This window comes from Hippocampus bargibanti, linkage group LG14, assembly GCF_051943395.1.
Source record: "Hippocampus bargibanti isolate YZ-2025 linkage group LG14, ASM5194339v1, whole genome shotgun sequence".
NCBI lineage: Eukaryota > Metazoa > Chordata > Actinopteri > Syngnathiformes > Syngnathidae > Hippocampus > Hippocampus bargibanti.
The window spans coordinates 10356943-10384836 of NC_142747.1; the positions used below are offsets into that span (position 1 = coordinate 10356943).

A 27894-nucleotide genomic window follows, 5' to 3' on the forward strand; every position below is an offset into this window, starting at 1 on the left:
AAAAACGCAACAATTCAAGGGTTATTTGAAGAAATCGAATGTTGCATTTAAAACTTCTTAAATGTGTATACAAGATTGTTACAGTATCAGTACAGTACCACCGACTAAGGAGGGATATTCGTAAAATTCTTTGGCATCATCACGCTCTCGTTTAACTTTTGTAATCTGCAAAACGCTTTTATTTTGAAATGTGCTCTCCGATCGCGTTTGCATGTTGCTGCACTTCACTGTAACGCAGAGTATGAACAATATTGACAATGCCGACGGGGTGCTGGCGCGACCACAGTTAAGAGCCGGCGCCTCCTCCCATTCACTGTCATCATTTGAAGTTTTAGCGCAGCTGGTTGTACAGTGATCTCCATCTCGGAACCACCACCTCGTCAAAACAAAACACCAGTTTATCACGAAGGTAAGCGACTCGCATCCAAAGTTCAGTTTTGCTCAGCATGTCCTGGAAAGATTTTCACACCAAACGTTAAAGTCTAGACTGAATCGTGTTTTATTTGCAGACAGGAACGAATCACAAAAAAACGGGCTTCCCATTAGGTCATGAAAGTGAAGGGTGAGCCTCTGACATCACTCGTTTACTGTCGCGATTTTATAATTTATCCCAAGTTTGCGGAAGTCAATAACTAAAAAAAGACATCCGTGTCGCATTTTGGTGCTTAATTGAACACAAAGCTAATATACTCACTTATTTTGTTTTAAGAAGGACAACAGGTGTTTATTTGTACTTCCTATCATCTAGAGAAGGAGCATTTAATTGTAATGGCTGATTCTTGACTGGCGTAGAAAATAAACATACATCATACCCTATTATTATTATTATTTTTTGGGGGGGGGGTCTATCCATTCCATCCATTTTCCGTACCGCTTATTCCTCATTAGGGCCCGGGGGGGGGGGGGGGGGGGGGTGCTGGAGCCTATCTCAGCTGTCTTCGGGCACGAGGCAGGGAGACCCTGAATTGGTTGCCAGCCAGGCAGGGAACACAAAGACGTACAACAGTCACTCTCACACTCACACCTAGGGACAATTTGGAGTGGCCAATCTGCCTGCCATGCATGTTTTTGTAATGTGGGATGAAACCGGAGAACCCAGAGAAAACCCACGCGGGCCCGGGGAGAACATGCAGTCCGGCCTCCAGGGAGGCCGGACTGGGACGCGAACCGGCGACCTCTGCACCGTGAAGCCGGCCTGCTAACCACTCGACTACCGGCCGCCGGGGGGGCGGGAGGGGGGGTGTTCTAATTATCAAATAATTTCATACTTACCCCTTGTGATCTCTAACAGCATATGAAGGGAACTCTAATGCAATTACTAATATAATGCATAAGTTAGTGTTTGTAAATGCTCATATGAATTTGAAACAAAAGAAAGGTGAGTGCCGGAGAAAATGCAAGTTTAATAAATTTCTGTATGGAACGTTGCCGTTCCATTCAAGACATTAATTAAGAAGCTTCAGCTGTTGTTAAAGCACGACATGAATGAATCTGTATTGTATTGTACTGTATTGTATTGTATTGTTTGAACAAACTGATTATGGGACAGATGAGACCGAGGCAAGAGAGCCTTGGAGTATAATGCATAGAACTTTACCATAAAGGTTAATGAGCATCAGAAAGTGAGTAGTATTATGGGTCTGGAATCATTTGACCTGGTCATGTGAGTCCACTTACTGCCATGGCATGGTATATTCATGTTTTCCTTACAAGATCAGTCCATTAATGTGTGCCCTGTAATTGCCTGGCAACCACTTCAGAGTGTACCCCGCGAACTGTCCAAAGACAGCTAGGATACATGTGCTCACGACCATCATGAAGATAAAAATATCTACCCAATATCATTTCAGTTATTCTATCCAAAAAATATAGATCCATATCAAATGAGAATATCTATATCTACATATATCTATATCACCAGTAGATCTAGCTCTCTCTCTCTCTCTCTCTCTCTCTCTCTCTCTCTCTCTCTCTCTCTCTCTCTCTCTCTCTCTCTCTCTCTCTCTCTCTCTCTCTCTCTCTCTATATATATATATATATATATATATATATATATATATATATATATATATATATATATATATATATATATATATAGATAGATAGATAGATAGATAGATAGATAGATAGATAGATAGATAGATAGATAGATATACATCCACTGTATACACTGTGCAGAAATATTAGGCAAGTTGTATTTTTGAGGAGTAATTTTAATATTGAATAACCACGTACGTACTATATTCGTAATCAACCCAAAAGACTCATTAATATCAAAAAGTAATATTTTTGGAAGATTACTTTTGTAGTTTTGGCTATCCTAGGAGGATATCTGTGTGTGGTGGTAACTATGGCTGTGCAGAATTATTTGGCAAATTAATAAAAAACAAATCTCACTTATTTATTTTTGGCAGACAAATCTGTATAACATCTCCAAATTTACAAATAACCATTGCTGACATTCAAAAACAACCAAAACAAATCAGTGACCATGATAGCCACCTTTCTTCACAAGGACACTAAAAAAAGCCTTCTATCCATGGATTCTGTCAGCTTCAGATCTGTTCAGCCTCATCATTGCATGCAGCAGCAACCACAGCCTTCTGCATGAAAATCATCATCAATACATCATTTGTATGACCTTTGAGATTCCACATTAAACTTTTTTTGCCCAGTTGCTGCCAATGAAACGTGAATCTTGATTGAACTCCCCGAAAAAGCAAAACCTGAAAAGAGAACAATGTTTTCTGCAGAAATACAGATTTCTCCATGCATCCTTGTTGCCAGTAATGCTGTTGGTGGATTCTTTTTGCGCTCTATGCTGGAGTGGCATCACTAATTCTGCCCCTTCAGGCATCACATTCACAGCTTCACATGACTCCTCTCTCGGATAAAATATACTGAGTGGGGGTGAAGAGGCAGGATGGGGCTAATAAAATAAGAAAGACAGAAACATCTAAAACCGGTTTCATGGTTGGCTTGATTCTCTGCCCTTTGCAATCGCATACTTTAACTGTAAATATGCTTGTACATGTATTGATAGCTTAATACTTCTGCAGTGGAGAGCTATTTTATCTTTGAGCAGTTTAAATTGCATTTTTAGTGTTCCTGCCATTTTAGACAGCAATCTCTTGAAACAATACACAGGGTTTCACGGTGTGACAATTGTGTTGTAGGTCTTATTCAACTGTACTACATAAACTCCCGTGTACTCCCTGTGCCTGCTGTAGGATGTTTTGGTTTGTACTGAGAATAAGAAGTGGGTCACATGCTTGAATTATCCCTTTACAGGCTTGAATGCATCAGTGCCAAGAATTTGCACTTGGTGGTGGACTCCAGAAAAGCAGACACAGTGACCTTTCAGGCAGATGGAGGTTGGAGCAGAGTGCAGCGACATGCAGAAGACTCGACGCGGTGACGATGCATCCAGAAAAGCACGCCCCTCATCCTGCTCCAGTCTTAAGGAAAGTACAGACTGTATTTGTTTCAGAATGAATTGGAAGATGAAATTATTTTGGAGGGTTCCATTTAATGCTCATTCATTTGTTTTTGTCAAATGGCGCTCACGCTCACACCTCGGGACAATATGGGGTGTTCAATCAATCTGGCATGCATGTTTTTGGCACTCTGGAGGAAATCGGAGTACCTGGAGAAAACCTACACAGGCATGGGGAGAACATGCAAACTCCACACAGGGTGGCCAGAGCCAGAATTGAACCTCGCACCCTCTACACTGGATTGGATTGGATTAGCCTTTATTAGGCTTGCAGTGGAGAAATTTACATTTCACAGGAGCAAAATGAAGAAAGTAAGAGGAAAGGAAAGGAAGAAATAGAAAAACAAACTACAGGACATGCTGTAAAGGCAGCCACTCTCGCGGCGCCATCTTGAAGTAAAAAACAAAACAAAACAAAAAAACAAACAAACAAATAATGTGACACGACACTAAAGACACAAACAGTCATTCAATTTTAAACACTTTCTCCACCCTCTTTGTTATATTAAGCAGTTCTGGATGAAAGAGGAGAGGATCATAGCATCCTTTTCAACAGTGGATCATGGACGTCATGGTGAAATGTGCACGTCTGCTACAAGCTAAATGTTGAAAGCAAACACAAAGCTGTAGCATCTATTGACAAAAAGAGATTTTCTCACATCTCCTGGTCCATGTAAATCCGCTTAGAATCCAAGCCGCGACAGTTCCACGTACGCATTGGCGCTCTACGCTGACGCTCTTTTCTTCTCATCACGGGCTCCTCAAGCCATGCATCCATCCAGCCGAAGACTGTGCAACAGCACCAACCTTTCCGCAGAACAAAGCAAGCCTGTAAAAATGCTGCCATTACAGGCACAAAAAAGCACAATCACCCTACAGCTGTCCCGCGATGACAGTCAAATGGTACTGACATCCTCCCAAATCAAAAACAGTCCTGGCATATTCGTGCTGCCGAAAAGGCACAACTGCTCAACACTGTCTCCTCCTTGATGAATGTCGTGGCCAAAAATGCTTAAAAAAACAATCCATATCCTTACCACACGACACACAACTGAAAGTGACAAAAGAAAACACGAAAACAAAAAAAAGCACAACTCATGAGAGCACTTGCTGACGGCTGCCTACTCAGGTGCCATCTTGGACTTCTTTTGTGTGAGGCTGACAACCGAACTAGTCGACCACCAGCTGTCCACTTTATACCAGCATTTACTCTTATTAAAAGTGAGATTAGTGTTTTATTTCACCATGTTCTGTTCCGTCATTTGTCAGCAGCCTGGGTACCCAATCGTCATCGCCAAGCTTTTTTCTTATAAGCCCAACCAAATTGTAATTGTCATTTGGTCAGTTTGTCAGGTTATTTTAACAGCGCTTCTGTCGCTAAATTTTCCTGTTCCGCCAGTCCCTCTATTGCCAGTTTTGCCCTTTACCCCAAATAAAACAAACAAACAAACAAACAAACAAAAAACAAACAAACGCATGAGAGTTCAATAGATATAACATACCTTATTTTCTACTGAACACCTATTGAAAAGGACATTGAATTTGCATTTAAAGGACAACCGACGTCTCCGGACAAGTTGTGTCCATAATTTGTAAAATGGCTTCAAATGACTTCTACTGAGCGTATTTTAATAAGATTCCACCGCATATAGCTATATTTTACGTTTTAAGACTTGCACTGAATATTCAGGAAGTCTTGTTTTTGAGTTGGTGACGAGTCTGTACATGATGTCAATAAAGGAACGCCCCTGAGCGAGAAAAAGACACATTGTAGCAGTCCTTCCATCACGTCAATGTATTTTCCTGGACTTGTTTGTTCTGAAAACCTCGTGTTGCACCCAAAAGCCACCAGAAGAGGGCATCCAAGCTCCATGGAAGGAATTCATCAGCCTGTGGAAACGGGCTGATTCATTCCTCACAACAGCTCGGTAGCCATTTTGTGCCTCTTTTTGGGTGAGACATTTGCCCCTAATGTTGCCTCAAAATAGCACGGAACAAATTCTTTAATCGATTGCAAACATGTATGCTTTCCTCTTCAGAACTATTTGAATCATATTCATAACTGGATGTGTAACAAGAAAGCATATTCTCCGAATCTGAAGCCATTGTTTTGATTCTCCAGCAATGCAAGACGTCTTGGCGTGACGGCGTGACGTCACGAACTGGGGGCGGGACTTTCTGACAATGGCCAATTCACAGATTATTTTTTTGTAGATTTTGGACACTTTAAGTCATTTTTATTGGTGTTTTGCATTTGAATAAAAATATCTTACTGCGTGTTTTGGGTATTTTAGATGCTATAAAACGTTTTTCTGATGTCAGTTAAGAAACAAAAAAGTGATGTCGGTTGTCCTTTAAGGATAATATTCCTCATGTAACATTGGATTGGATTGGATTGGATATGCCTTTATTAGTCTCACAGTGGAGAAATTTACATTTCACAGCAGCAAAGTGACATAACATAACATAACATAAGCCTCTTGAGAGGCGTAATAGTAAAGTGTCTCTTAAATGGAGCACTGTTGAATCAAGGTAGCTGTTTACACTTAGGCCTGCTTTCTTTCTTTACAACAACTTAAAAAAATAACAAGAAAGTATTTCAAAGTTAGTACAACTTTAAATAAAATCAAACCCTCGTGTTGCTTCCTTCCCTCAGATGGAAGTGAGGTGAGACAATGGTGTTCAAGCAGGTTGTCATAATACAGACTGTGTCCCTGGACGGACTATTTCTTTTCAGAATTGTTTCGTTTGGGGTGGGGCATGACACAGGCTCCGGCAACTCCATTCTTTTTTTACCTGTTTTTTGTTTATTGTACCAGTATGACTACAGATAAGGTAACATTGTCAACAAAACAAAACGGTGATGATTTTATTTCGTGTCCAATAACTTTCTTTAGAATGTAACACATGCACACAAAAGCTCAAATATAAATGATAAACCTGTCAGAGTAAATTATGAAATATAACTTAATCTCGACAAGCTGTTCACACGCGGTTCTAACATGCATAAATATTCTGAGTATGGAGAAATTGTGTTGGAAGTTTTACAGCTTCTTCTCCCTGAATGCAGGTGAAAAGGATTACCCTTTGTGTTTGAGCGGACAATCATTAAAGAACCAGTTTTCACATAATTTTGCAAATTAAAGCTGTTCTGATCTAGCGGCGATTATAAGCGTCTCAACCAACAATTTAGTTTACTGAAATTACCGCTGGCTTACCATAAAATAATACATTGTGTTTTTTTGGTTTGTTGTGAAGAGTAATGATAAATCCTGATTGGCTGGTGACCACACTGGCACGGGGAGAACATGAAAACTCTGCACAGAAAGGCCAGATGTGGAATCAACAGTCGTCAGCATTTCATGTGCATTGAAGAGCATAACTGAGAATCACTTATTTTGCAATGCATGCACGTAACCGTGAAGTCATGCGCTCATGTCACCTGCGGATACTCCGGATAGTTAGGGCTACTTACGTCTGACCAGATCATGATCAATGAGCTTTGGCTGGCTAGTAGCGGGGCTCACCACATTTCAGAGCCATTCCAAAGTCAGAAATAATTGCCATCATGCTCTTGAGAAAAAAGGAGGGATGGATGGATGACGTCATTTTAAAGGATTATCAACTGTCTTCCTAATGTCTCTTGACTTAAATTGTAACTATAATAGGCAATCAGAAAGGAGTTGCCATGTGAAAGCGTCACAATATTTTGCACACATCTGAACACTGCTATCACGGGTATTCACTTAATGTACTATTCAATAAAGGCTCTATTGTATGTCAATGCAAAGACCTACACGTGTATCTAATTTGACTTTATATGTATTCTACATTTCCATTCTCCTCACAGATGTTTCTGGTGGCTCTGTCCTTTGCTTATTTTGCAAAGGCTCTGTCGGGGAGCTACATGAAGAGCACCATCACTCAGCTGGAGAGACGCTTTGACATTCCCAGTTACCTAATAGGCATCATTGATGGGAGCTTTGAAATAGGTGCGTAATTCTGCTTGTTGTTTCTTTTATGTTGATGCTGTTGAGTAGCCTGTGAACCTCACATGCTTATTTATTCACGAAACCTGTGGCTCGTGTATTCATGGGTTTGTGTACACAACTGAGCTATCCAACGACCTAGATGGATGGATGGATGCATGGATGGATAGATAAGGAGTCCAAGATGGCGCCCGAGTAGGCAGCCGTCAGCAAGTGCTCTCATGAGCTTTGCTTTTTTTTTGTATTGTTTTGTGTTTTCTTTCGTCACTTTGTGTTGTTGTGCGTCGTGTGGAATGGATACGGATTGTTTTTCAGCATTTTTGACCACGACATTCATCAAAGAGGAGACTGTGCTGAGCGGTTGCGCCTTTTCGGCAGCATGAATATGCCAGTACTGTTTTTGAATGAGAGGAATGTCGGTGCCATTCGACTGTCATCGCTGGACACCAAAGGGGCCATTGTGCTTTTTCGAGCCTGTAATGGGCAGCATGTGAATATGCCCCGCTTTCTTCAGCGGAAGGTCGGTGCTGTTGGACAATCTGCGGCTGGATGGATACATGGCTTGAGGAGCCTGCGATAAGGAGCGCCGATGCGTATGTGGAACTGTCGCGGCTTGGAATTAAAGTGGATTTATGTGGGACAGGAGATGTGAGACAATCTCTTCGTCAATGGATGCTACAGCTGTGTGTTTGCTTTCAACATTTAGCTTGTAGTCGACGTGCACATTCCACCATGATGTCCCTGATCCACTGGTGAAGAGATGCTTTGATCCTCTCCTCTGTCATGTGGAACTGCTTTGTGTAACAAAGAGGGTACAGAAAGGGCTTCAGAATGAATGACTCTCTGTGTCTTTGTGTTGTCATGTTATTTGTTATTTAGTTTTTTTTTTTTGTTCTTTTGACTTCAAGACGGCGCCGCGAGAGTGGCTGGCTTTCCAGCAGCTCATGTATTTTGTTTTTCTACTTTCATTCCTTTCATAACTTTGCTGCTGTGAAATGTAACTTTCTCCAATGCGAGACTAATAAAGGCAAATCCAATCCAATAGATAATCTTAGAAATAGAACTTTTTGGATGGACGAAACCACGACTAATGTGCACTGGAAGACTGAAACCAGAAGGCAAACATTCGTAGCAAACATGAAGCAAAGGACAGAAGCATGTTTGTTCACATTATTTTCACCCCACTTGTGCGGTTGATGCTTTTGAAAGCACAGAGCCAGGTTACTAGATCAATGGTTACTAGATCAGCTTCGTTTTTTCGACGGGGATGGTTAATTTTCAGCGACGGTACTGTTTAAGGAAAAAATGTCGTAACCCTATTGCAGAATACTTGACTGAAATGATTTATTTACACTGAAAGAACAAGAGTGCCTCTGGGAAACATTAAACTCTTTCAACTTTTTTTCCCGCTATCGCAATAATGGTTTGCAATGTCTTGAAGTCCAATGTTTCGAGGTTGATTGTAGGAACTTGCTTGTGTCACCTCTAAAGTATCATATTAGTTATGGGTAATACACAGAATGCTACATTAGAAAATGACTGAAATAAATTATTTTAAATGATGATTTTGAATCATCTGGAACTTCCACCACTTGGGATGTGTTCACACCAAAATAGTCCTTTGGCTCGCATTTTTATGTCATAAGGACAAAATAAACCCCGTCAGGTTAGGTACCGCTGTCATTCGTTCCAATCTTTGCAAACTTGAGAAGCTGACTGATCTGGACCATTCATACATTCATGTCGTCGTACTTAATGCTTCTCCTGTCAAAAAAATTTTCACATGTAGTCAAGGCAACCACTTACATCTATAGCACCGTTGCTAAGGGAACAGATCGAGGCAAGTCAGGTAACATGAATAAAAAGAGGAAATGGTGGTACTTCTGTTAAGAACAGAGCACAGTGGGGGAGCTTTATAGATAAAAACAGAATTGGTTGATGCATCTATTCATTTTCCATACATAAGACCACTACGCAGTAATACTTTGTCTCTTCCGACAGGTAACCTGTTAGTTATCGCCTTTGTCAGTTACTTTGGTGCCAAGCTCCATCGGCCAAAGATCATCGCAATGGGTTGTGTACTGATGTCAATTGGTACCTTCATCATCGCCCTACCTCACTTTATCATTGGACAGTTAGTAAAGAACTACTTTGATGTCTAGTAAACACAGCAGTGACTTGGTTCCGCCTCAAATTTCATTCTAACCTTTATTGTTACAGATATGAATTTGAATCAGCAGCCCAGTGGGTTGTCAATTCAAGCCATACCTCGTCTCCGTGTTCACCGGGCTCAACAGCCGACCTCAACCTAGATAGTCAATTACCTGAAGTGCCAGCGGCAGGTATCTACTCAGATAAGCGCACTCAGCTGCACAAACATGTACCATAATGTAATTATTTTTTCCCACAGATTGTGAAGGAGACACCAACCTGTCCATGTGGATATATGTGCTCCTGGGAAATGTCCTCCGTGGGATCGGAGAGACCCCTGTTCAACCCCTTGGAATCTCCTACATAGATGACTTTGCCAGTGAGGAGAATGCCGCTTTGTATGTGGGTAAGAAAAACATTTTCAAAATTAACCAAGCGGTTATTCTCAATGCTAATCTATTGCTGAGTCCAACTGAGATTTTTAACCTCTTGGTGCCCATGAGACACACTATGTAATATAACGCAGTGGCGGGCCGTGCAGGTCAACCCGAGGCCTTCAGTAGTGCTACGTCTGAATCAATCCACAGCTGCGAGTGTGGTCTGATTTACTACGCATCCACTAGAGGGTGCCGTTGGCCAGGAAATAACTTGTGAAGAAATACTGTCATTAAACTGTTTGAATTTTACTATGAACGTGTGGATTCATGATGACCTCATAAAATTGCAATATTAGTTTTTTTTGCAAGCTTCAGAGCTGTCCAACCTTTCTTAATGATATCCATCTATTCTTGAAACGTCCGTCTTGAAAATGCCTTTAACAGTATATCTGCAACCAAATCCATTTCTTCTTCAGCCATTGTGAGTTGACAAAACCGCTATTAAATCAACAAAATTCAGGGTGTCCCCCGCCTCGTGGCCGAAGACAGCTGGGATAGGCTCCAGCAACCCCCGCAACCCTAATGAGGAATAAGTGGTACGGAAAATGGATGGATGGATGCAACTCGCTACAGATACAGTGTGCTCGCTCTGGCCAGTATGCTCTTATCACTCACAGCTTGTGATACTGTGATTGGCTAGTGACTAGCCAATCATACAGTAGTTTGCGAAAACTCTGATGTTGCCAGCGCCTTTGAGCAGGCCTTGGGTTGCCAACTCGAACTCTGATTGGTTAAAGCAACAGTTTCATCGACATTTATTTTTAGGATCCTGGGCCCGCAGAACTGATTGTGAAGGCGTACAGGTATATTTGTGACCCTGGTAATGACTGATGGCTGAAATGTGATTGGTTAAATGATAAAATATGAAAACACGCGTCTGGAAGCAGCACAATAGGAGAAAAGTAATGCAAGGAAGTTGAAAGACAATTTGGAATTATTTAATAAGAATTCATGGACAAAATATAATTAACATCAGTCCGTGATTCAGATATTTTAGGCCAGCAGAGAAGACTTTGCAGACCTTGACGATCCGCTACTGCTTAAACTATGTACTGTAATGTACCATCAACAAACAGCATGAAAATATGATTTGCACAAGAAAAAAATCAATGAGCTCCATTTTCGACGACGATATTTGTCTCTTAATTTGTTTTTTGGGTTCTAGGGTGCGTACAGACCATCTCTGTGGTGGGCCCTGTCTTCGGCTACCTGTTAGGTTCCTTATGTGCCAAAATATATGTGGACATTGGATTTGTAAAACTGGGTACGTTTGTTTATTTTCCCATTTCGTGGTGAGAAAGAATCATCCCGCTTATGTATTTTTTTCAACCTGTCATGTCACCTCAATGTGTTTCATGAAAATAGATATTTGGGGAAAACAAGATTGTCACTCAAGGCGCCCCTTCATAAAACGAAGGAATTATGTTATCGATACAACAGCTGGCGCAGCACATGTAGGTGAGAGGGGGTCAGAACAGATGTTCAGCAAGGGCATCAGTAGTTAAAGAACCAGAGCAGCTTTCAATCAAATAGAGTGCTGCAGTGGGAGTGGAAGTAAGAATATGATAGGGCTATGTTATAGCAAAAACAACATTGTGGCATATGGACCTGAGTCCATAGTAATATGAATGAAATTCTAATTGGGTATACCATACATAAGCGTCCTTGTTGCAGAAGTAAGAGAACATGACTTTTTTTCCCTCACCGTGGTGGTGACTTGATTAGGATAAGGGTCATTAAGACACAAAACCAAATTTGAATTTGACCAGAAAAATGTATATTAGTTCACAGAATATGATACTTTTGCCGTGCAGATCTTTGATGTGTATATCCCATGAACATGTGCCCATCAAACATGATGACAACACACTCTATTTACCCCAATGCAGAAACCATCACAATCACCCCAGCAGATTCCCGTTGGGTTGGAGCCTGGTGGTTGGGTTACCTTATAGCTGGTGTCATCACCTTAATTTCTGCCATTCCATTCTGGTTTCTACCGCGTTCGCTGCCGGCTCCAGGCGCACACACTCCAGAAAAGCCAGAGCAGGCGAGTTTCATTCAGGATTCTGGTCCTGTGAAGCACAAGTATCCAGTGGAAGAGCATACCAGTTTCATAGAGATGGCTAAAGGTGAGAAAAGCTGAGGCTATCATATTTATCAATCTATCGAAATCTATATATTTCTCTCTCTCTGATCCTCTTCAAAGTCATTCGTGGTGAGTCATAATGTGTCTCTATTGACATCTTTTCACAGATTTTATCCCAACCCTGCGCACTTTGTTGGCCCACCCTGTTTACCTGATCTACTTGTGTGTGACAATCATCCAGCTCAACTCGCTCATTGGCATGGTCACCTACAAACCCAAGTATATCGAACAGCACTTTAGGCAATCCGCCTCAAAGGCTAACTTTTTAATGGGTATGGATGATTCGTGTAGCATCGTCTTAAAGATTAATGCATCATTGTATTGAGCACTTAAAAAAAATCTGCACAGCCTTTTTTATTAAACAATATGCATCGGTTCAATACCTCTCGTTCATTAGGCCTTTAATGTGACTGTGATATCATTGTGTTTATCATATTAGGTGTGATTAATATCCCAGCGGTTGCACTTGGGATTTTTTCCGGTGGCCTCCTCATGAAGAAGATGAGGCTAAACATAATGGGAGCGGCAAAGTTTGCCTTTGTTACTTCTTTCCTTGGTTATGTTCTTTCGCTGTTCTTTTTTGCCATGAGCTGCGACAACGCCAGGATTGCCGGAGTGACGCTTCCATACAACAGGTGAGTTGCTGAAATCAGTCAAAACAGCCTTCCAAACGATTTGTTTGACTTGTTTTCCAAACAAAGCGATGAATCTAAAGACAATTTGTAAAATGTAACTAAAATATGTCTGACATATATTTATTTTAATTTGAATATTTATCCTCACAAAAGTTGAGGGGGGTGCTGTCCATTCCTCGACTAGTATTGCATCCAACCTCAAGTTGTATAACTTTAGAAGGTGTTTGGTGCTGATGGGAAAGTGAATCTTCATGAAGCACTCTTTATTTATCTTGATGGTGCTTTTGTTTGAAAGATACAGGCTAGTGCAATCCAATGTTAAGCAGATTCCTTACTTACAGACAGTGTATTGTAGGTGTTCAAATACCTGACATGTTTCGGCGACTACTTCCGCCTTCGTCAGAGTGTCGAGAGTTAACGAGAGTTAACTGGAAGTAGTCGCCGAAACATGTCAGGTATTTGAACACCTACAATACACTGTCTGTAAGTAAGGAATCTGCTTAACATTAGTTATCAAGTAGACAGGATGAATTTAGTACAACGATTAGTGCAATCCAAATTGGTTACATTCACGCTGCATTTTGAAACCAACCAAGAGCGCCATTGAGATGACTTAACAACAATCACAATTGCTTCATGAAGCTTCATTTGTTCCTCACTAGTTTCCAGTACTGTACATATCACAACCATTATTTAGTAGCATATTCTCTTCTTCTGTCTGTTCTAGTATGGAGGGCATCTATTATGACAAACACTCGGTTTTCACCACTTGCAATTCCAATTGTTTTTGTTCGGCAAATAACTGGGACCCGGTCTGTGGAGGGAATGGCATCACATATGTTTCTCCCTGTCTGGCTGGGTGCGCCATCTCCACCGGCTCGGGGAAAAACACAGTAAGTACAACTGTAAAAAAATAAGATAAAATGCAGAATTGGTACTTTAAGTTCATACAAATTTGATTTTTATGAGAACTTTGATCGTTTCCCACAAAGACATTGGTCGTTCATGCAAAATAAGAGCGGATCACCATGAAGCATTAATTCATGCCTTCGTCACATCTCAGCTCGATTACTGCAATGCACTTTACTGTGGAGTCAGCCAATCTTCCATGAAGCGTCTCCAGCTGGTCCAGAATGCTACTGCTCGCCTCTTAACTGGTACCTGTAAGAGGGAGCACACCACTCCTACTCTGGCATCCTTTCCCTGGGTCCCTATACATTTTAGAGTTCTTTTCAAGATCTTATGATTTGTCTTCAAATCTTTAAATGGCCTCGAACCTTCTTACCTCTCCGAGCTCATCCTCCCCTACACACCTTCCTGGTGCCTCAGGTCTGCTCACCAGTCATTATTAGATGTGCCAAAATCTAAACGGAGGCCGAGAGGGGATCAAGCCTTTTCCGTTGCTAGTCCCACTCTCTGGAATAACCAGAGAGATGGGCAGCAAGCCCCCTTGCTGCCCATCTCTAAAACCCGCCTTAAAGCTCACTTGTACTCTTTGGCATTTGACTCAGCATGATTCAGACTTGATCTTAGTTTTACTCCCTGGTGCTTTCTACCATCTTTGTGACTGCTTTATTTCCTGTGTGTGATAGTTGTCCATGCTAAGGGCTTTGTTGCAGTTTCAGCTGTTCTTAAAGCGCTTTATCAATCAATATGGAATGTATTGCAGTGGTCCCCAACCACGGACCGGTTAAATGTCAGACAATATTTTCACGGACCGGCGGATAAAGAAACTTTCCAAAAACGTTTGCTTTTTACTAGCTTACGGTGGGCTAATTTTAGCGGTATGTATCACGTGACCTAGACAAGCGTTTTGACATGCGTCAAGAGTAAGTCATAGACAGATGTAATCTGGTAATTTTTCATTTTTCATGTTATGTAAATTATTTATTCTTCCTGCGCGGACCGATACCGGTCCGCGGCCCGGGGGTTGGGGACCTCTGCTGTATTGTATTTCAAATGATTCATGTGCACATTTGCCCAGGTATTCTCGAACTGTAGCTGTGTCGGTGAGGCTGGTAATTTAACAGCCAATACAGGCCAGTGCCCCGATAAGGAAGACTGTGATAGAATGTTTCCATTCTTCTTGGCTCTCTCCGTCCTTACTTCCTTCATCATCTCTCTGGGAGGAACGCCGGGCTACATGCTTCTCATCAGGTCAGCCTTGCGTCAAAGCTCTTTATAAAAAGCTTTTCGTTCCCCTCATCTTTTGATCAAAGAGGTTTTCAGATTAGCGAGTGGACTCAAATGTGGAGCTGTATTACTTGGAGACGTCTCCATACATACGGCGTGATGTTGCTTTGGGTGCCACATGATTAAATGCTTTGCACTGTATGATCAAGCGCAATTTTCCTGTGACCCCAGTGACTTTTGCTTGATTTAACGCAAAACATGATGGCACACTTCGATGAGTTAGTTATGGTCACAGTGTAATTTGCTGTTTCTGGTGATTTTTTCGGGCTTGGGCTCTTTGTAGCATTTTTTTTTTAAGTGTTTGACCGGAACTTTAAGTAAAATTGATTCTCGAATGCAAAAAATATATATAATTGATGCACCTATTGTTGCTCATTCGCTAAAACACGTTTCACCAAATGCATCTTTAAAAAAAAACACTTTAAATTTCTTTCTTAGGTGCATCAAACCCCAGCTGAAATCATTTGCCTTGGGATTCCATGCTCTAGCGACACATACACTTGGTAAGATTTTTCCAAATGTATCCACAAGTAATACTGCAGTTAATTAACTGTCGCCATTCGTGAGATCACGTTCCATATTGCTCTATCCAGCTGGAATCCCAGCCCCCATATACTTTGGAGCAATCATTGACACCACATGTCTCAAATGGGGTCGGAAACGCTGTGGTGGAAGAGGAGCTTGTAGACTCTACAACACGACAAAGTACAGGTAGATCTTTATTCAGTGGGAAGCAATACGTGCTGTATAAGGTATGTACCCTCCACTGTGTTTTCAATTATTTCCCTTAGGATAGCCTACCTGGGTCTCACGTTAAGCCTGCGGACAATCTCATTTCTAATTTGCATCCCGGGCTTCATCCTGCTCAGCAGGCAGCTGAAGGAGGAGGAGCACGCCGCCCTTCGTGGATCTCAAGCCAATGGCGGAACGGAGCTGGAAGCGCTGAGAAAGGAAGAACTTGGGATCTCAAATTCCGAGAAACTGCAAAGAACCTCAGAAAATGGCACAGACCGTGAGACACGACTGTGATTCCCGAGGGGGAAAAAAATAGAGACCACCCAAGCACCGCTAACCTCATTTTCATCACACACAAATGAACAAACCTAACACCCACAAACTACATATTTGCAATAACTATTTCAAGTATTAATTTTACATTGACTCTTTCACATGTGTTGCGCATTTGAGAGACTTGACATACTGTGTTTGAATATTCCGCTGAAATATATTTTATTTTAAAATAAATTAATACTTCATGCACAGCTCTGTGCATGAAGGAATAAAAACACTGAAAGTACAAAAGAGATGAAAAACGATGTGGTGTCAGCAAAATAATGGTGCAATGTTCCAGGAAAAAGTTAGAGAAGAAACTCATTAAAAAAGTTGGAACATTATGAGGATTAAGTTCGAAATGTAATTTGAATAAGTAAATTTCCCACATCCAAAGCAAATGTAAAAAATGCTAATAATTGAGCCTCATTAAAATTGCATAAAAAAAGTAACATTTCTTCAACAAAAATAAATAATACGCTGTCAACAAACACGGCTTGGGAAAAATAAGGTTTGAACAAACCGTATTGTCCGGTGTATAAGGTGCACCCACAATGAATGGTGTATTTTCATTTTTTTCTTTTTCCATATATAAGGAGCACCTTAAATGACAAATAATTTTCCAAATATAATATATAAAGGTTTTCCAAAAATAAGGCATACCACATTGTGAGGCTAAAGTACAGGCTGTTTTTACTCACTACTACTTCTCCAGGGAAAATCGAGTCAGTGGCTGCTGACAGTAGTTGCGAGACCTGTTGTGGCTCAATATGACTTCACATATAAGGCACACCTGTGTATAAGGCGTAAGGTCATCTTTTCAAGAAAATCAGGGCTTTATATGCCTTTATTCTCTAATTAGAAAAACATATTATAGAACTTATTTTTTATTTTGTTTAAAGGACAACCGACACCACCTTTTTTTCCTAACTTCTTCTTCTTTTCCTTTCGGCTTTTCCCTTCAAGGAGTCGCCACAGCCCGAACCAAAATTTAAAAACTGTTGTTTGAAAACCACAATCTCTTCTTTTCCTTTCGGCTTTTCCCTTCAAGGGGTCGCCACAGCAAATCAATAACCTCCATCTTCAGAGGTATGATACGCATGTTTGTTTTGGCCAAGCTTTTACGTCGGACGCCCTTCCTGACACAACCCTCTGTATTTATCCGGGCTAACTGACATCAGAAAAACATTTTATAGCATCTAAAATACCCAAAACACATCAATAAAAATGACTTAAGTCTAAAAACTACTTCAAATTTAACCCGGAAGTGGCCAGTCCGTGGTGTCACGCCAAGACATCTTGCCTTGCTCGAGAATCAAAACAATGGCTTCAGATTCAGAGAACATGCTTTCTTGTTACTCATCCAGTTATGAATAGGATTCAAATAGTTCTGAAGAGGAAAGCATACATGTTTGCAATTGATTAAAGAATTTATTCTGTCATTTTGAGGCACCTGGACAGAAATGTAGCACCCAAAAAAATGCAGAAGATGGCGACAAAGCTCCGTAGAAATGGCCTGATTTGTTTCCTGGGAATTTTTGTCAGCGAATATCAAATAGTTGTCTCGGTGCAACACACGATTCACCATCGCGTTATTTATGTGTTTTCCTTCTAATTTCGCCATCAACACGAAGTTTTCAGACTAAACAGAGTACCATAAAATACATTGTGTCCTTTCTCGGTCAGGGGCAATCCTTCCGTGACGTGACGTCAGGAATCGTCACCAACTCAAAACAAGACTTCCTGAATATTCATCGCGAGTCTTAAAACGTAATATATAGCTATATGCGGTGGAATCTTTGTAAAATACGCTCAGTAGAAGTCATTTGAAGCCATTTTACAAATTATGTACACAACTTGTCCGGAGGCTTCGGTTGTCCTTTAAACAATGTTAATGCATATTTGGACTTTATACCCATATAATTACAACTTTGTCTGATAAAAAGGACTTTTGGGCGTTTTTTTTAACTACTGAATCTACAGACCTACAATATATGCTGGTGAATTATAGGAGTGAGAGTACAAGGAACATTGCTGTGGCCTTGACTGCCATTCGCACACTCCAGAACACCCTGAATGTTTTGTTTCAGATAGTGCCTTGCAGGGGTTATGTACCGTACTGCATAGAGAGGTTGTGTTCTAAGCGCCTCGATAGTCAGATACGAGACTGCTGCCCCAACACCAACAAAAGGTCAGAAAAACAGGGGGAGCCACTCTCCAGATTTATTGGGACTCTTTGGCCTTTCCAGCATTTATTTCCACTTTGACTCCAATCAAAATGGATATTCAAGCAGATCTAACAACAATAATCAGGGATTCAATTATTTATCGATTTTGATTCCTCAATTACTCTATTTTTTAAAGTGGGAGATAGCCGACACAAGCCAAGACAGAATGTGAAAACCCCACACAGTAAAGAACAGAGCTGATATTTGAATCCGTAACCTCAGAATCATAAGGCAATCAATTGTGTTTAAGAGCAAAGACCACCGAAGTGCCCAAATAGATCAATAATGTGAATTCCAGACCGACTGATTCACACTGCACTGCTACCACGACTAAGATAGCCATTGAACTGAATGCTGACATACTAACTGGACCGGAATGCTTAGCAACAGTTCGAGGCTTTACTAATAGGCATTCCAATTGACATTTGCGGTCACCATGGCGATCGCTCACTGCCATGCTTGCCCTGTGCTGCTCGGGAGTTTCCGTGCAATAATCTGCGTCAAAAATTACATTTGACTTTGGACTGATAATTCTACCGTGATACAAATGGTTCATTTACAGTGCTGATATGTTTAAAAGTCTACTTCAACATTGTTGGACTTCACACCAGTGGTTTTGTTTTGTGACATTTAGGGGATAGGCATTGTGTGCATGCGTGTGCAGAAACTGATGCCAAAACCCAACAGACATGACATTCTCAGGTGTTCACTAGATTTTCTTTCCCTAACACTAAGCAATTGTACATTCAGAATGTTTGTATAATGCTCTCAATAAATGTCGAGAATATTGTTTGTAAGACTATCTCGATGGAAGATATACGCTGTTTAACCAAATGGGAGTTTCAAATGTATTGGGACGACTGTCTTTCAAAATTTGGCCGTTGTCGGTTGTATAGACTTATCATAGCGATAAGGCTCAACGGAAGGAAGTTATCCGTCATGTGACTTGCAACACAAACATCACAATGTTTGTTCATCTTCAGGAATATTTTTGTAAAATTGAATACCTTACAATAGTACAACTTTTAATACCCAATCCTAAAAATATCTGCTTTTGTGTAAGAGGCCACCAGCCACTTACAAAAAAATAACATAAAAATAAACAAAAAAAAAATCCTGATTCTTCCATCCAGACAATATTTGACTCGCAAAATGAACAAGATACACATAAACCCCATTCCCCATAGATGAAGTAAACGCTGGTGAATTTAGGGGGGCCAACACTCAACATCCCTTGCGGCAAATGTCGTACTCTGTACCGTACGTAACGCAACACCAAAAACATTCTGGAACACATTTTTTTTTTCATTTGACACATTCAATTTAAGACACGATCATGGGGGGGGGAAATTAGCTTGATGTTGGAAATTGTTCCCGCTACGCTTCATTCGTTTCAATGAAAGTTCAGGAAAACATGACAATTTCTCGGTGCATGTCCAAATAAATGTAAACAGCAACCTTTCACGAGTGTCGGAGGTCGGGAAGAAGGGAATGATCCATTCAGAGATTGAGAAACTATTTCGCCCCCTGTAGAAAACCATATATGAAAAGTTCCCCACTAAAAAGAGAACATTGACTTGAGCAGCAATCATCTGAGTCACAGTGCCAAAAAGGAGCAGGAAAGGTGACGTTAAACAGCCCTTTCGGATAATCAGGCGAAAGTAAACCCCAAAAGATTTGTTTTTGAGGAGGAAAAATTGTGCCCTTAAAAAGGTTTGTGTGTACTTCAGGTGTCATTTGCACCACCTCACAAGAAGCGGCGTGGAGTGCTCGTTCCAAAAGCTAGTCTTCTTTTTTGTTCACGGGACTTTGAACATTCTGGAAGTCAAAAGGGGTACACGGGGGACAACGTTACTCTATAATTGTTGGCTAATATTTGACCTGAGGCATCTGCTGAACTGTTTGGAGTAAAAAGCATCACCTGAAGCTCCTGATGTTCTTTCAGCAGTCTGTCATACTCCCGAGCAAGACCGTCTGTCTGTTTCTTCAATCCATCCGCATTGCTCTCAGACTTCTGCAGCGCTATATTTTAAAAACACGGGACACACAAAGGCGTGGGGGGTTCAGAGTGTGGATATTATTTTTGAAATGAACTTTTTTTGGGTCAAAATTTAGCGTTGAGTGGATTGATTCAAGGGGAATGCCGTCACACTCACCATCTTCTGACGTCTTCAGTTCATCTTTCAATTTCTCCACCTCTTTTCTCAAGAGCTCCGCACCCGTTGCAGTTGCGTTATCTCCCACCCCCTCCATCAGCGTCTGGAATGATTGGTTACATACTGTTGCATGAGGAGCCCGCGATAAGAAAGGAGCGTAACCGCAGAGCGCCCATGCGTACGTGGAACTGTCGCGGCTTGGAATTGAAGCGGATTTACGTGGGACATGAGATGTGAGACAATCTCTTTTCGTCAAAGGATGCTACAGCTTCGTGTTTAATTTAAACATTTAGTTTGTAGCAGACGTGCACATTTCACCATGACCTCCTTGAACCAATGGCGAAAAGGACGGTTTGATCCTAATCTTTCATCTAGAACTGCTTCATAAACAAAGAGAGTGCAGAAAATGCTTTGAAATTGAATAACTGTCTGCGTCTTTTGTGCTGTGTCACATTATTTGTTACTTAGTTTATGTTGTTGTTTTGATTTCAAGATGGCGCTGCGACAGTGGCTGCCTTTCCAGCATCTCCAGTATTTGTTTTTCTACTTCTACCTTTCCTTTCTTATTTTTATCAATTTTCTGATGTGTAATGTACATTTCTCCACTGCGAGACTAATAAAGGCAAATCTAATCCAATCATGTCTGCAGGATGGAAATGTTTTTTCTCGCGTGAAAAGCAGAGCGAGTGCAACGGCAACTTTCATTGTGTGCAAACGGAGCAATTGAGTCTTGACTTCTCTTCTCGCCTTATTGTTTTTTTTACCTCCCTAAAACCAATTTCAATTTGGTTTTCCTTTCACCCCCATTTATCGATCGATATATCGAGGGTACCTGCTTCAACAGCTCGTTGTCCTCTTGATACTTTTGAGCAGTTTTGTTTGCATTTTCAGCCTGCACCTGCAGGGCAGCGGTGGTCCCAGTCACTGAAGCCAGTTGGTTAATCAAGGTAACCACTCGCTTCATCACCCTTTTTACAAAGTACATGAATAAAAAACGTTTGAACTGACAGGTCTATGTATTTTTTTTCTGGAAGTGTGAAGCGAAGACTCACAGCCATAGGAAGACAGCGAAGCCAGATATGTAAAGGTTGCGCTGTGCCCTGAAAAGCTTCATATGCATGTGGTCATGCATGTTGGGCTGCAGCTTGGCGTCTGTTCCGACATTTTTAACAGAGTACTTTCTCACCTCGCGGACTGCATCTGTCGAAAGAGACGAAGGCCATGCTGTTAATGCCAACAGCGTTCTGAAGATTCAAATGATCAATAACACAATTTGGGAAATTTAAGATTTGGAAATCTTATGTGGGTTTAACTTAAAAAATGCATGATTTGTGGTTTTTCCCCCTTTCCCTTTTGATGCCAAGAAGACGGCTAACGGTAAAAATAAATCAGTAGCACAATAACAGTAATAGCGAGACATGGTAGTCACCAGTTTAGCACATCTTTACAGTGCAAAGGTGCAGGGTTTGAATCCGGTTCAAGCATAGAAGTCCAAGATGGCGCCCGAGTAGGCAGCCTCAGCAAGTGCTCTCATGAGCCTTGCTTTTTTTGGTCGTTTTTGTCTTGTTTTGTGTTTTCTTTTGTCACTTTGTGTTGTTGTGCATCGTGTGGAACGGATACAGATTGTTTTTCAGCATTTTTGACCACAACATTCATCAAGGAGGAGACTGTGCTGAGCGGTTGCGCCTTTTCGGCAGCATGAATATGCCAGTACTGTTTTTGAATGGGAGGAATGTCGGAGCCATTCGACTGCCATCGCTGGACACCAAAGGGGCCATTGTGCTTTTTTTGCGCCTGTAATGGGCAGCATCTTCACAGCCCCGCTTTGTTTAGCGGAAAGGTCAGTGCTGTTGGACAGTCTGCGGCTGGGTGGATGCATGGCTTGAGGAACCCGCGATAAGAAGAAAGGAGCGTCAGCGCAGAGCGCCGATGCGTATGTGGAACTGTTGCGGCTTGGAATTGAAGCAGATTTATGTGGAACAGGGGATGTGAGATAATCTCTTTTCGTCAATGGCTGCTACAGCTGCGTGTTTGCTTTCAACATTTAGCTTGTAGTCGACATGCACATTCCACCATGATGTCCCTGATCCACTGGTGGAAAGACGCTTTGATCCTCTCCTCTTTCATCTAGAACTGCTTCATGTCATCACAAAGAGGGTACAGCAAGTCCTGAATGAATGTCTCTCTGTGTCTTTCTTTTGTCATATTGTCTCTATGCTGTCATATTATTTGTTATTTAGTTTTTTTTTTGTTATTTTGACTTCAAGACGGCGCCGCGAGAGTGGCTGCCTTTCCAGCAGCTCATGTATTTTGTTTTTCTACTTTCATCACTTTGCTGCTGTGAAATGTAAATTTATCCACTGTGAGACTAATAAAGGCATATCCAATCCAATCCAAGCATCCCTGTGTGGAGGTTGCACGTTATCCCCATGCCTGCGTGGTGGGTTTTCTCCGGGTACTCCAGTTTCCTCCCACATTCCAAAAACATGCATAGCAGTCTTAATCTAACAGTCTAATTTGTCGTGAGTTGTGATTGGGAGCATGGGTGATTGTTTCCCTATGTGTGCCCTCTGATTGGCTTGCAACCAGTTCAGGGGGTATCATCCATCCATCCATTTTCCGTACCGCTTAGTCCTCATTAGGGTCGCGGGGGGTGCTGGAGCCTATCTCAGCTGTCTTCGGGCAAAAGGCGGGGGACACCCTGAATTAGTTGCCAGCCAATCGAAGGGCATAAAATGACGTACAACATTCACTCTCACACTCACACCTAGGACCCGGAGAAAACCACGCGGGTCCGGACCGGGACACGAACCGGCGACCTCTGCACTGTGAAGCCATGTGCTAACCACTCAGAATTGGATTGGATTTGGATTGGATTTGCCTTTATTAGTCTCACAGTGGAGAAATTTACATTTCACAGCAGCAAAGTGATGAAAGGAATGAAAGTAGAAAAACAAAATACATGAGCTGCTGGAAAGGCAGCCACTCTCGCGGCGCCGTCTTGAAGTCAAAAGAACAAAAAAAAAAACAAAATAACATAATATGACAGCATAGAGACAATATGACAAAACAAAGACACAGAGAGACATTCATTCTTCAGGATTTGCTGTACCCTCTTTGTGATGACATGACAGTTCTAGATGAAAGAGGAGAGGATCAAAGCGTCTTTCCACCAGTGGATCAGGGACATCATGGTGGAATGTGCACGTCGACTACAAGCTAAATGTTGAAAGCAAACACCCAGCTGTAGCATCCATTGACGAAAAGAGATTGTCTCACATCTCCTGTTCCACATAAATGTGCTTCAATTCCAAGGCGCAACAGTTCCACATACGCATCGGCGCTCTGCGCTGACGCTCCTTTCTTCTTATCACGGGCTCCTCAAGCCATGCATCCATCCAGCCACAGACTGTCCAACAGCACCGACCTTTCCGCTGAACAAAGCGGGGCTGTGAAGATGCTGCCCATTACAGGCGCAAAAAAAGCACAATGGCCCCAGAGCTGTCCAGCGATGGCAGTCGAATCATAATCAGAATCAGAATCATCTTTATTGCCAAGTATGTAGAACACACAAGGAATTTGTTTCCGGTAGAACACGCTGCACTAGTATCGTCGTAAAAAAAAAACTGCTAAGTGGCACTATACAGTTCCATTTTGGCTACTGTTGAAAGAGTTCAAAGAGTCAAAGAGTTAATGGCTTGGGGGAAGAAGCTGTTTAAACTGCTGGATTTGGTGCGCATGGATCGGTAGCGCCTGCCTAAGGGGAGTAGCTGGAAAAGGTGGTGGGCAGGGTGCGGAGGGTCCAGTAGGATTTTCCGCACCCTAGTTTGGATTCTTGCAGTGTGCAAGTCCTCGAGAGTGGGTAGGGCGGTGCCAATGATTTTTTTCCGCCGTCCTAACTGTCCATTGAAGTCGGATTTTGTCCATTTTTGTGGCGGCCCCGAACCAAACGGTGATGGAAGAACACAGGATGGATTCGACGACAGCCGTGTAGAAACGTTGCAGCACCTCCTGTGGCAGGCCATGCTTCTTTAGCAGCCTCAGGAAGTACATTCTCTGTTGGGCCTTTTTCAGGATAGAGTTGGTGTTGACCTCCCACTTCATGTCCTGGGAGACTGTGATTCCCAGGAACTTGAAGGTCTCAACGGTTGACACCAGGCAGTTGGATAGTGTGAGGGGTAGCTGTGGTGATGGATGTTTCCTGAAGTCCACGATCATCTCAACTGTCTTCAGCGTGTTCAGCTCCAGGTTGTGACGGCTGCACCAGAGCTCCAGCTGCTCCACTTGTTGTCGGTATGCAGACTCGTCGCCGTCTTTGATGAAACCGATGACCGTGGTGTCGTCTGCGAACTTTATGAATTTGACAGCTGGGTGCGTTGAGGTGCAGTCGTTCGTGTAGAGAGAGAAGAGCAATGGAGAGAGGACGCATCCCTGCGGGGCTCCAGTGCTCGTGGTTCGTGTTGTGGATGATATATTTCCCAGTCTGACCTGTTGTGTCCGTCCTGTCAGGAAGCTGAGGGTCCACTGGCAGATCGTGGGGGACACACCAAGCTGGAGAAGTTTGGGGATGAGGAGTTCTGGGATGATGGTATTGAACGCAGAGCTGTAGTCCACAAACAGGATCCTTGCGTAGGTTCCTGTGTTGTCAAGGTGGTCGAGGATGTGGTGCAGTCCGATGTTGACTGGAGGACGCATCCCTGCGGGGCTCCAGTGCTCGTGGTTCGTGTTGTGGATGATATATTTCCCAGTCTGACCTGTTGTGTCCGTCCTGTCAGGAAGCTGAGGGTCCACTGGCAGATCGTGGGGGACACACCAAGCTGGAGAAGTTTGGGGATGAGGAGTTCTGGGATGATGGTATTGAACGCAGAGCTGTAGTCCACAAACAGGATCCTTGCGTAGGTTCCTGTGTTGTCAAGGTGGTCGAGGATGTGGTGCAGTCCGATGTTGACTGCATCCTCCACAGACCTGTTTGCCCGGTAGGCAAACTGAAGAGGATCTAGCAGAGGTCCGGTGATGTTCTTTAGGTGGTTCAGCACGAGGCGTTCAAAGGACTTCATGACCACAGACGTCAGAGCGACAGGTCTATAGTCGTTCAATCCCGAGGGTGCTGGTTTCTTTGGAACTGGGACGATAGTAGACTGTTTGAAGCAGGATGGGACTTCACACTGCTCCAGGGATCTGTTGAAGATTTGTGTGAAGACCGGAGCCAGCTGGTCAGCGCAGACTCTCAGGCAGGAGGGGGACACTCTGTCAGGTCAGGCTCGACTATCATAATAATTGGATTGGATTGGATTGGATTTGCCTTTATTAGTCTCACAGTGGAGAAATTAATAATAATAATAATGATGGTAGTAGAACCAGAAAGATCACTCATCCCCACAAAATTGATGGTTGACCGGCACATTATAACCAATTATGTGTCATCCAGTGTGCAGTTATTTATTTTAGTTCAATAAATCCCCAACAACTATGATTGCACTTACCAAGGAAAAGGACAATAAGTATGATAATCATTGTCAGAAAGACTTTGTTTGAAAAGCGGGCAACTGGGCTCCAGATCCTCAAATTGAAAATGCTCTGCCATCTGAAAAAAAAAAAAAAAACAAAAAAAAAAAAACACGAACCCACGCGCGCACACACACACACACACACACACACACACACACACACACACACACACACACACACACACACACACACACACACACACACACACACACACACACACACACACACACACACACACACACACACACACACACACACACACACACACACACTATCTATCAGGCATTGAGCCCACAGAGCGGGGTACACACATTCTCAGACATCAAAGTCAATAAAAAACATGACCATGGCGATTTTCCCCTGGTGTAGAATGCTTTTTAAAAATGAATTTGAAATGTGCAACGAGCTGGACAAGTTGTGTGTTAGTGATGTGCCAAATGAAAAAAACAGGTTTCCGAGCAAATGTGGGCATGCAAAATGAAGTTATTGTGTATGATTAGCTATTTTTCCTATTGCGGCCTGAGCATGTGTAGCCATTGTATCTTCATATGTACTTGTTCCATGCGAGTATAAACCAATGCTTAGTTGGTGCAGTTTCTCACACATTGTTCTTTCAATCACAGTAGGATTGATGCCTTCATAATTTTGCACAGTAATAAATTCTGATATTATTATTACTGAAAGATTATTGCCAATTCCTAAAACCGCCATATTGCTATTTGTGGTCAAATTGTCACTGATTCGCCTCCAATCTTATTTCATTCAACGTACCGTCGATGAAAAGGTTTCTTCAGCCGTCATCTGTACTTCTTTGAATGTACCGTATACTTAATCCTACTATTTTTGACCATATGATGGCGCTAAAGCATCGCAAAGCCATTAACCACGAGCAGATCAATTGGTTGGAATGCTTCAAGATTGATTTCGCCCTCACTATGTGTGCAGGTTTGAGCTATCTCGGGAGGATGGCTGCGTGAAAAGTAATTCAGAAACAGTTAAGCACCCCTGTTTTGGAAGATAGCTTTTAGACACATTTAAGAGATAGTGACTTCATCAAAATGATCTTTAAAAATTGGCCCAAATACGCTGTCATTTGTGAGCGTGTTTTAAAGATGTAATTGCTTATAAATCAATGTATATCACCGCTTTGCTGAGATAAAGGGCAAGCAGAGGATGCAAAGGATGCCAATCTCCATATAGAGGAAGAGGGCCACGGCAGTCCACTGTAACGTCATCTTTAGGAGGTTAGGTCAACCTGGACAAAAATACATACAAGAGGGAAAGATTAACGCACACACTGGTTTTACAACCTCCGTCATCTTGCGACAGGTTCAATAGGCGTGGTTCATCTTCACGACGAGAGTTCTCTACCTGTTAATCAATAGGTGATAACTCAAGATTGAGCTTGCATGACATTACCACGGCGTCACAAACAACAATGTGACGTAATACAAGACTCGCAAAAGTGACGGGAGCGGCAAAACGAGAAAATTACTCCATCTTGTTTACATTTCCCCCAGCTTTGTAATTTTAGGTGACTGCTAAACTGCCTTATTTAAAACACGAGAAAGCGTTTCATACATGCTGCAATGGACAAATATGGCTTGTTGGCTTACCAGAATCAAGGTCACAACGGACTTTTCAACTTTTCACAAAATCTATCCTGGGAGCACAAAGTTAAGTGTATGAGTCGATCAGTTTGACACATACACTTCCGACTTCATGTACACAACTGTAAACTTCCGGTAGGAAGTATGAAATATGTTTTCCGCTCTCATTTGTCAGAGTAAAATGCGATGCAGTGCAGTCATGTAGTGCTCATTGTGGCGAAAACAAATTGCTCTGAACAACTAAAATGTTACATTTTAGTAGCACTCTCTGCTGTTAAAAAAAATATTATAG

The 27894-nt window shown here is 42.1% G+C and overlaps 2 protein-coding genes across 2 annotated transcripts; one reads left to right on the top strand and one right to left on the bottom strand.

Annotated features, from left to right (window-relative positions):
* Positions 1-254: 254 nt before the first annotated feature.
* slco1c1 (solute carrier organic anion transporter family, member 1C1) lies at positions 255-19130 on the top strand. Its single transcript, XM_089013378.1, has 15 exons — positions 255-409; positions 3292-3462; positions 7345-7488; positions 9487-9619; positions 9706-9827; positions 9896-10042; positions 11239-11337; positions 11963-12205; positions 12330-12494; positions 12662-12857; positions 13585-13750; positions 14842-15014; positions 15489-15553; positions 15644-15761; positions 15842-19130. The coding sequence occupies exons 2-15, from the start codon at positions 3369-3371 to the stop codon at positions 16077-16079; spliced, it is 2103 nt and encodes a 700-aa protein (XP_088869504.1). The 5' UTR covers positions 255-409; positions 3292-3368; the 3' UTR covers positions 16080-19130.
* On the bottom strand, positions 18300-27730 carry bcap29 (B cell receptor associated protein 29). Its single transcript, XM_089013379.1, has 8 exons — positions 27609-27730; positions 27136-27247; positions 25968-26068; positions 21537-21684; positions 21317-21452; positions 20485-20587; positions 20250-20350; positions 18300-20146 (listed from the first exon to the last, which is right to left on the bottom strand). Exons 2-8 carry the CDS (start codon positions 27225-27227, stop codon positions 20111-20113), a joined length of 717 nt encoding a protein of 238 aa, XP_088869505.1. The 5' UTR covers positions 27228-27247; positions 27609-27730; the 3' UTR covers positions 18300-20110.
* Between the last annotated feature and the right edge of the window lie 164 nt (positions 27731-27894).

What these genes read in the sequence shown, in the direction of transcription:
- slco1c1 (XM_089013378.1), top strand. Translation starts at nt 3,369, where the DNA reads ATGGAGGTTGGAGCAGAGTGCAGCGACATGCAGAAGACTCGACGCGGT. An exon ending in GGCTACATGCTTCTCATCAG is followed by an intron (nt 15,015 to 15,488) that starts GTCAGCCTTGCG and finishes TTTCTTTCTTAG; the next exon opens with GTGCATCAAACCCCAGCTGA. An exon ending in TACAACACGACAAAGTACAG is followed by an intron (nt 15,762 to 15,841) that starts GTAGATCTTTAT and finishes TATTTCCCTTAG; the next exon opens with GATAGCCTACCTGGGTCTCA.
- bcap29 (XM_089013379.1), bottom strand. Translation starts at nt 27,227, where the DNA reads ATGACGTTACAGTGGACTGCCGTGGCCCTCTTCCTCTATATGGAGATT. An exon ending in ACTTATTGTCCTTTTCCTTG is followed by an intron (nt 21,685 to 25,967) that starts GTAAGTGCAATC and finishes CTCTTTCGACAG; the next exon opens with ATGCAGTCCGCGAGGTGAGA. An exon ending in ACAACGAGCTGTTGAAGCAG is followed by an intron (nt 20,588 to 21,316) that starts GTACCCTCGATA and finishes CAATCATTCCAG; the next exon opens with ACGCTGATGGAGGGGGTGGG.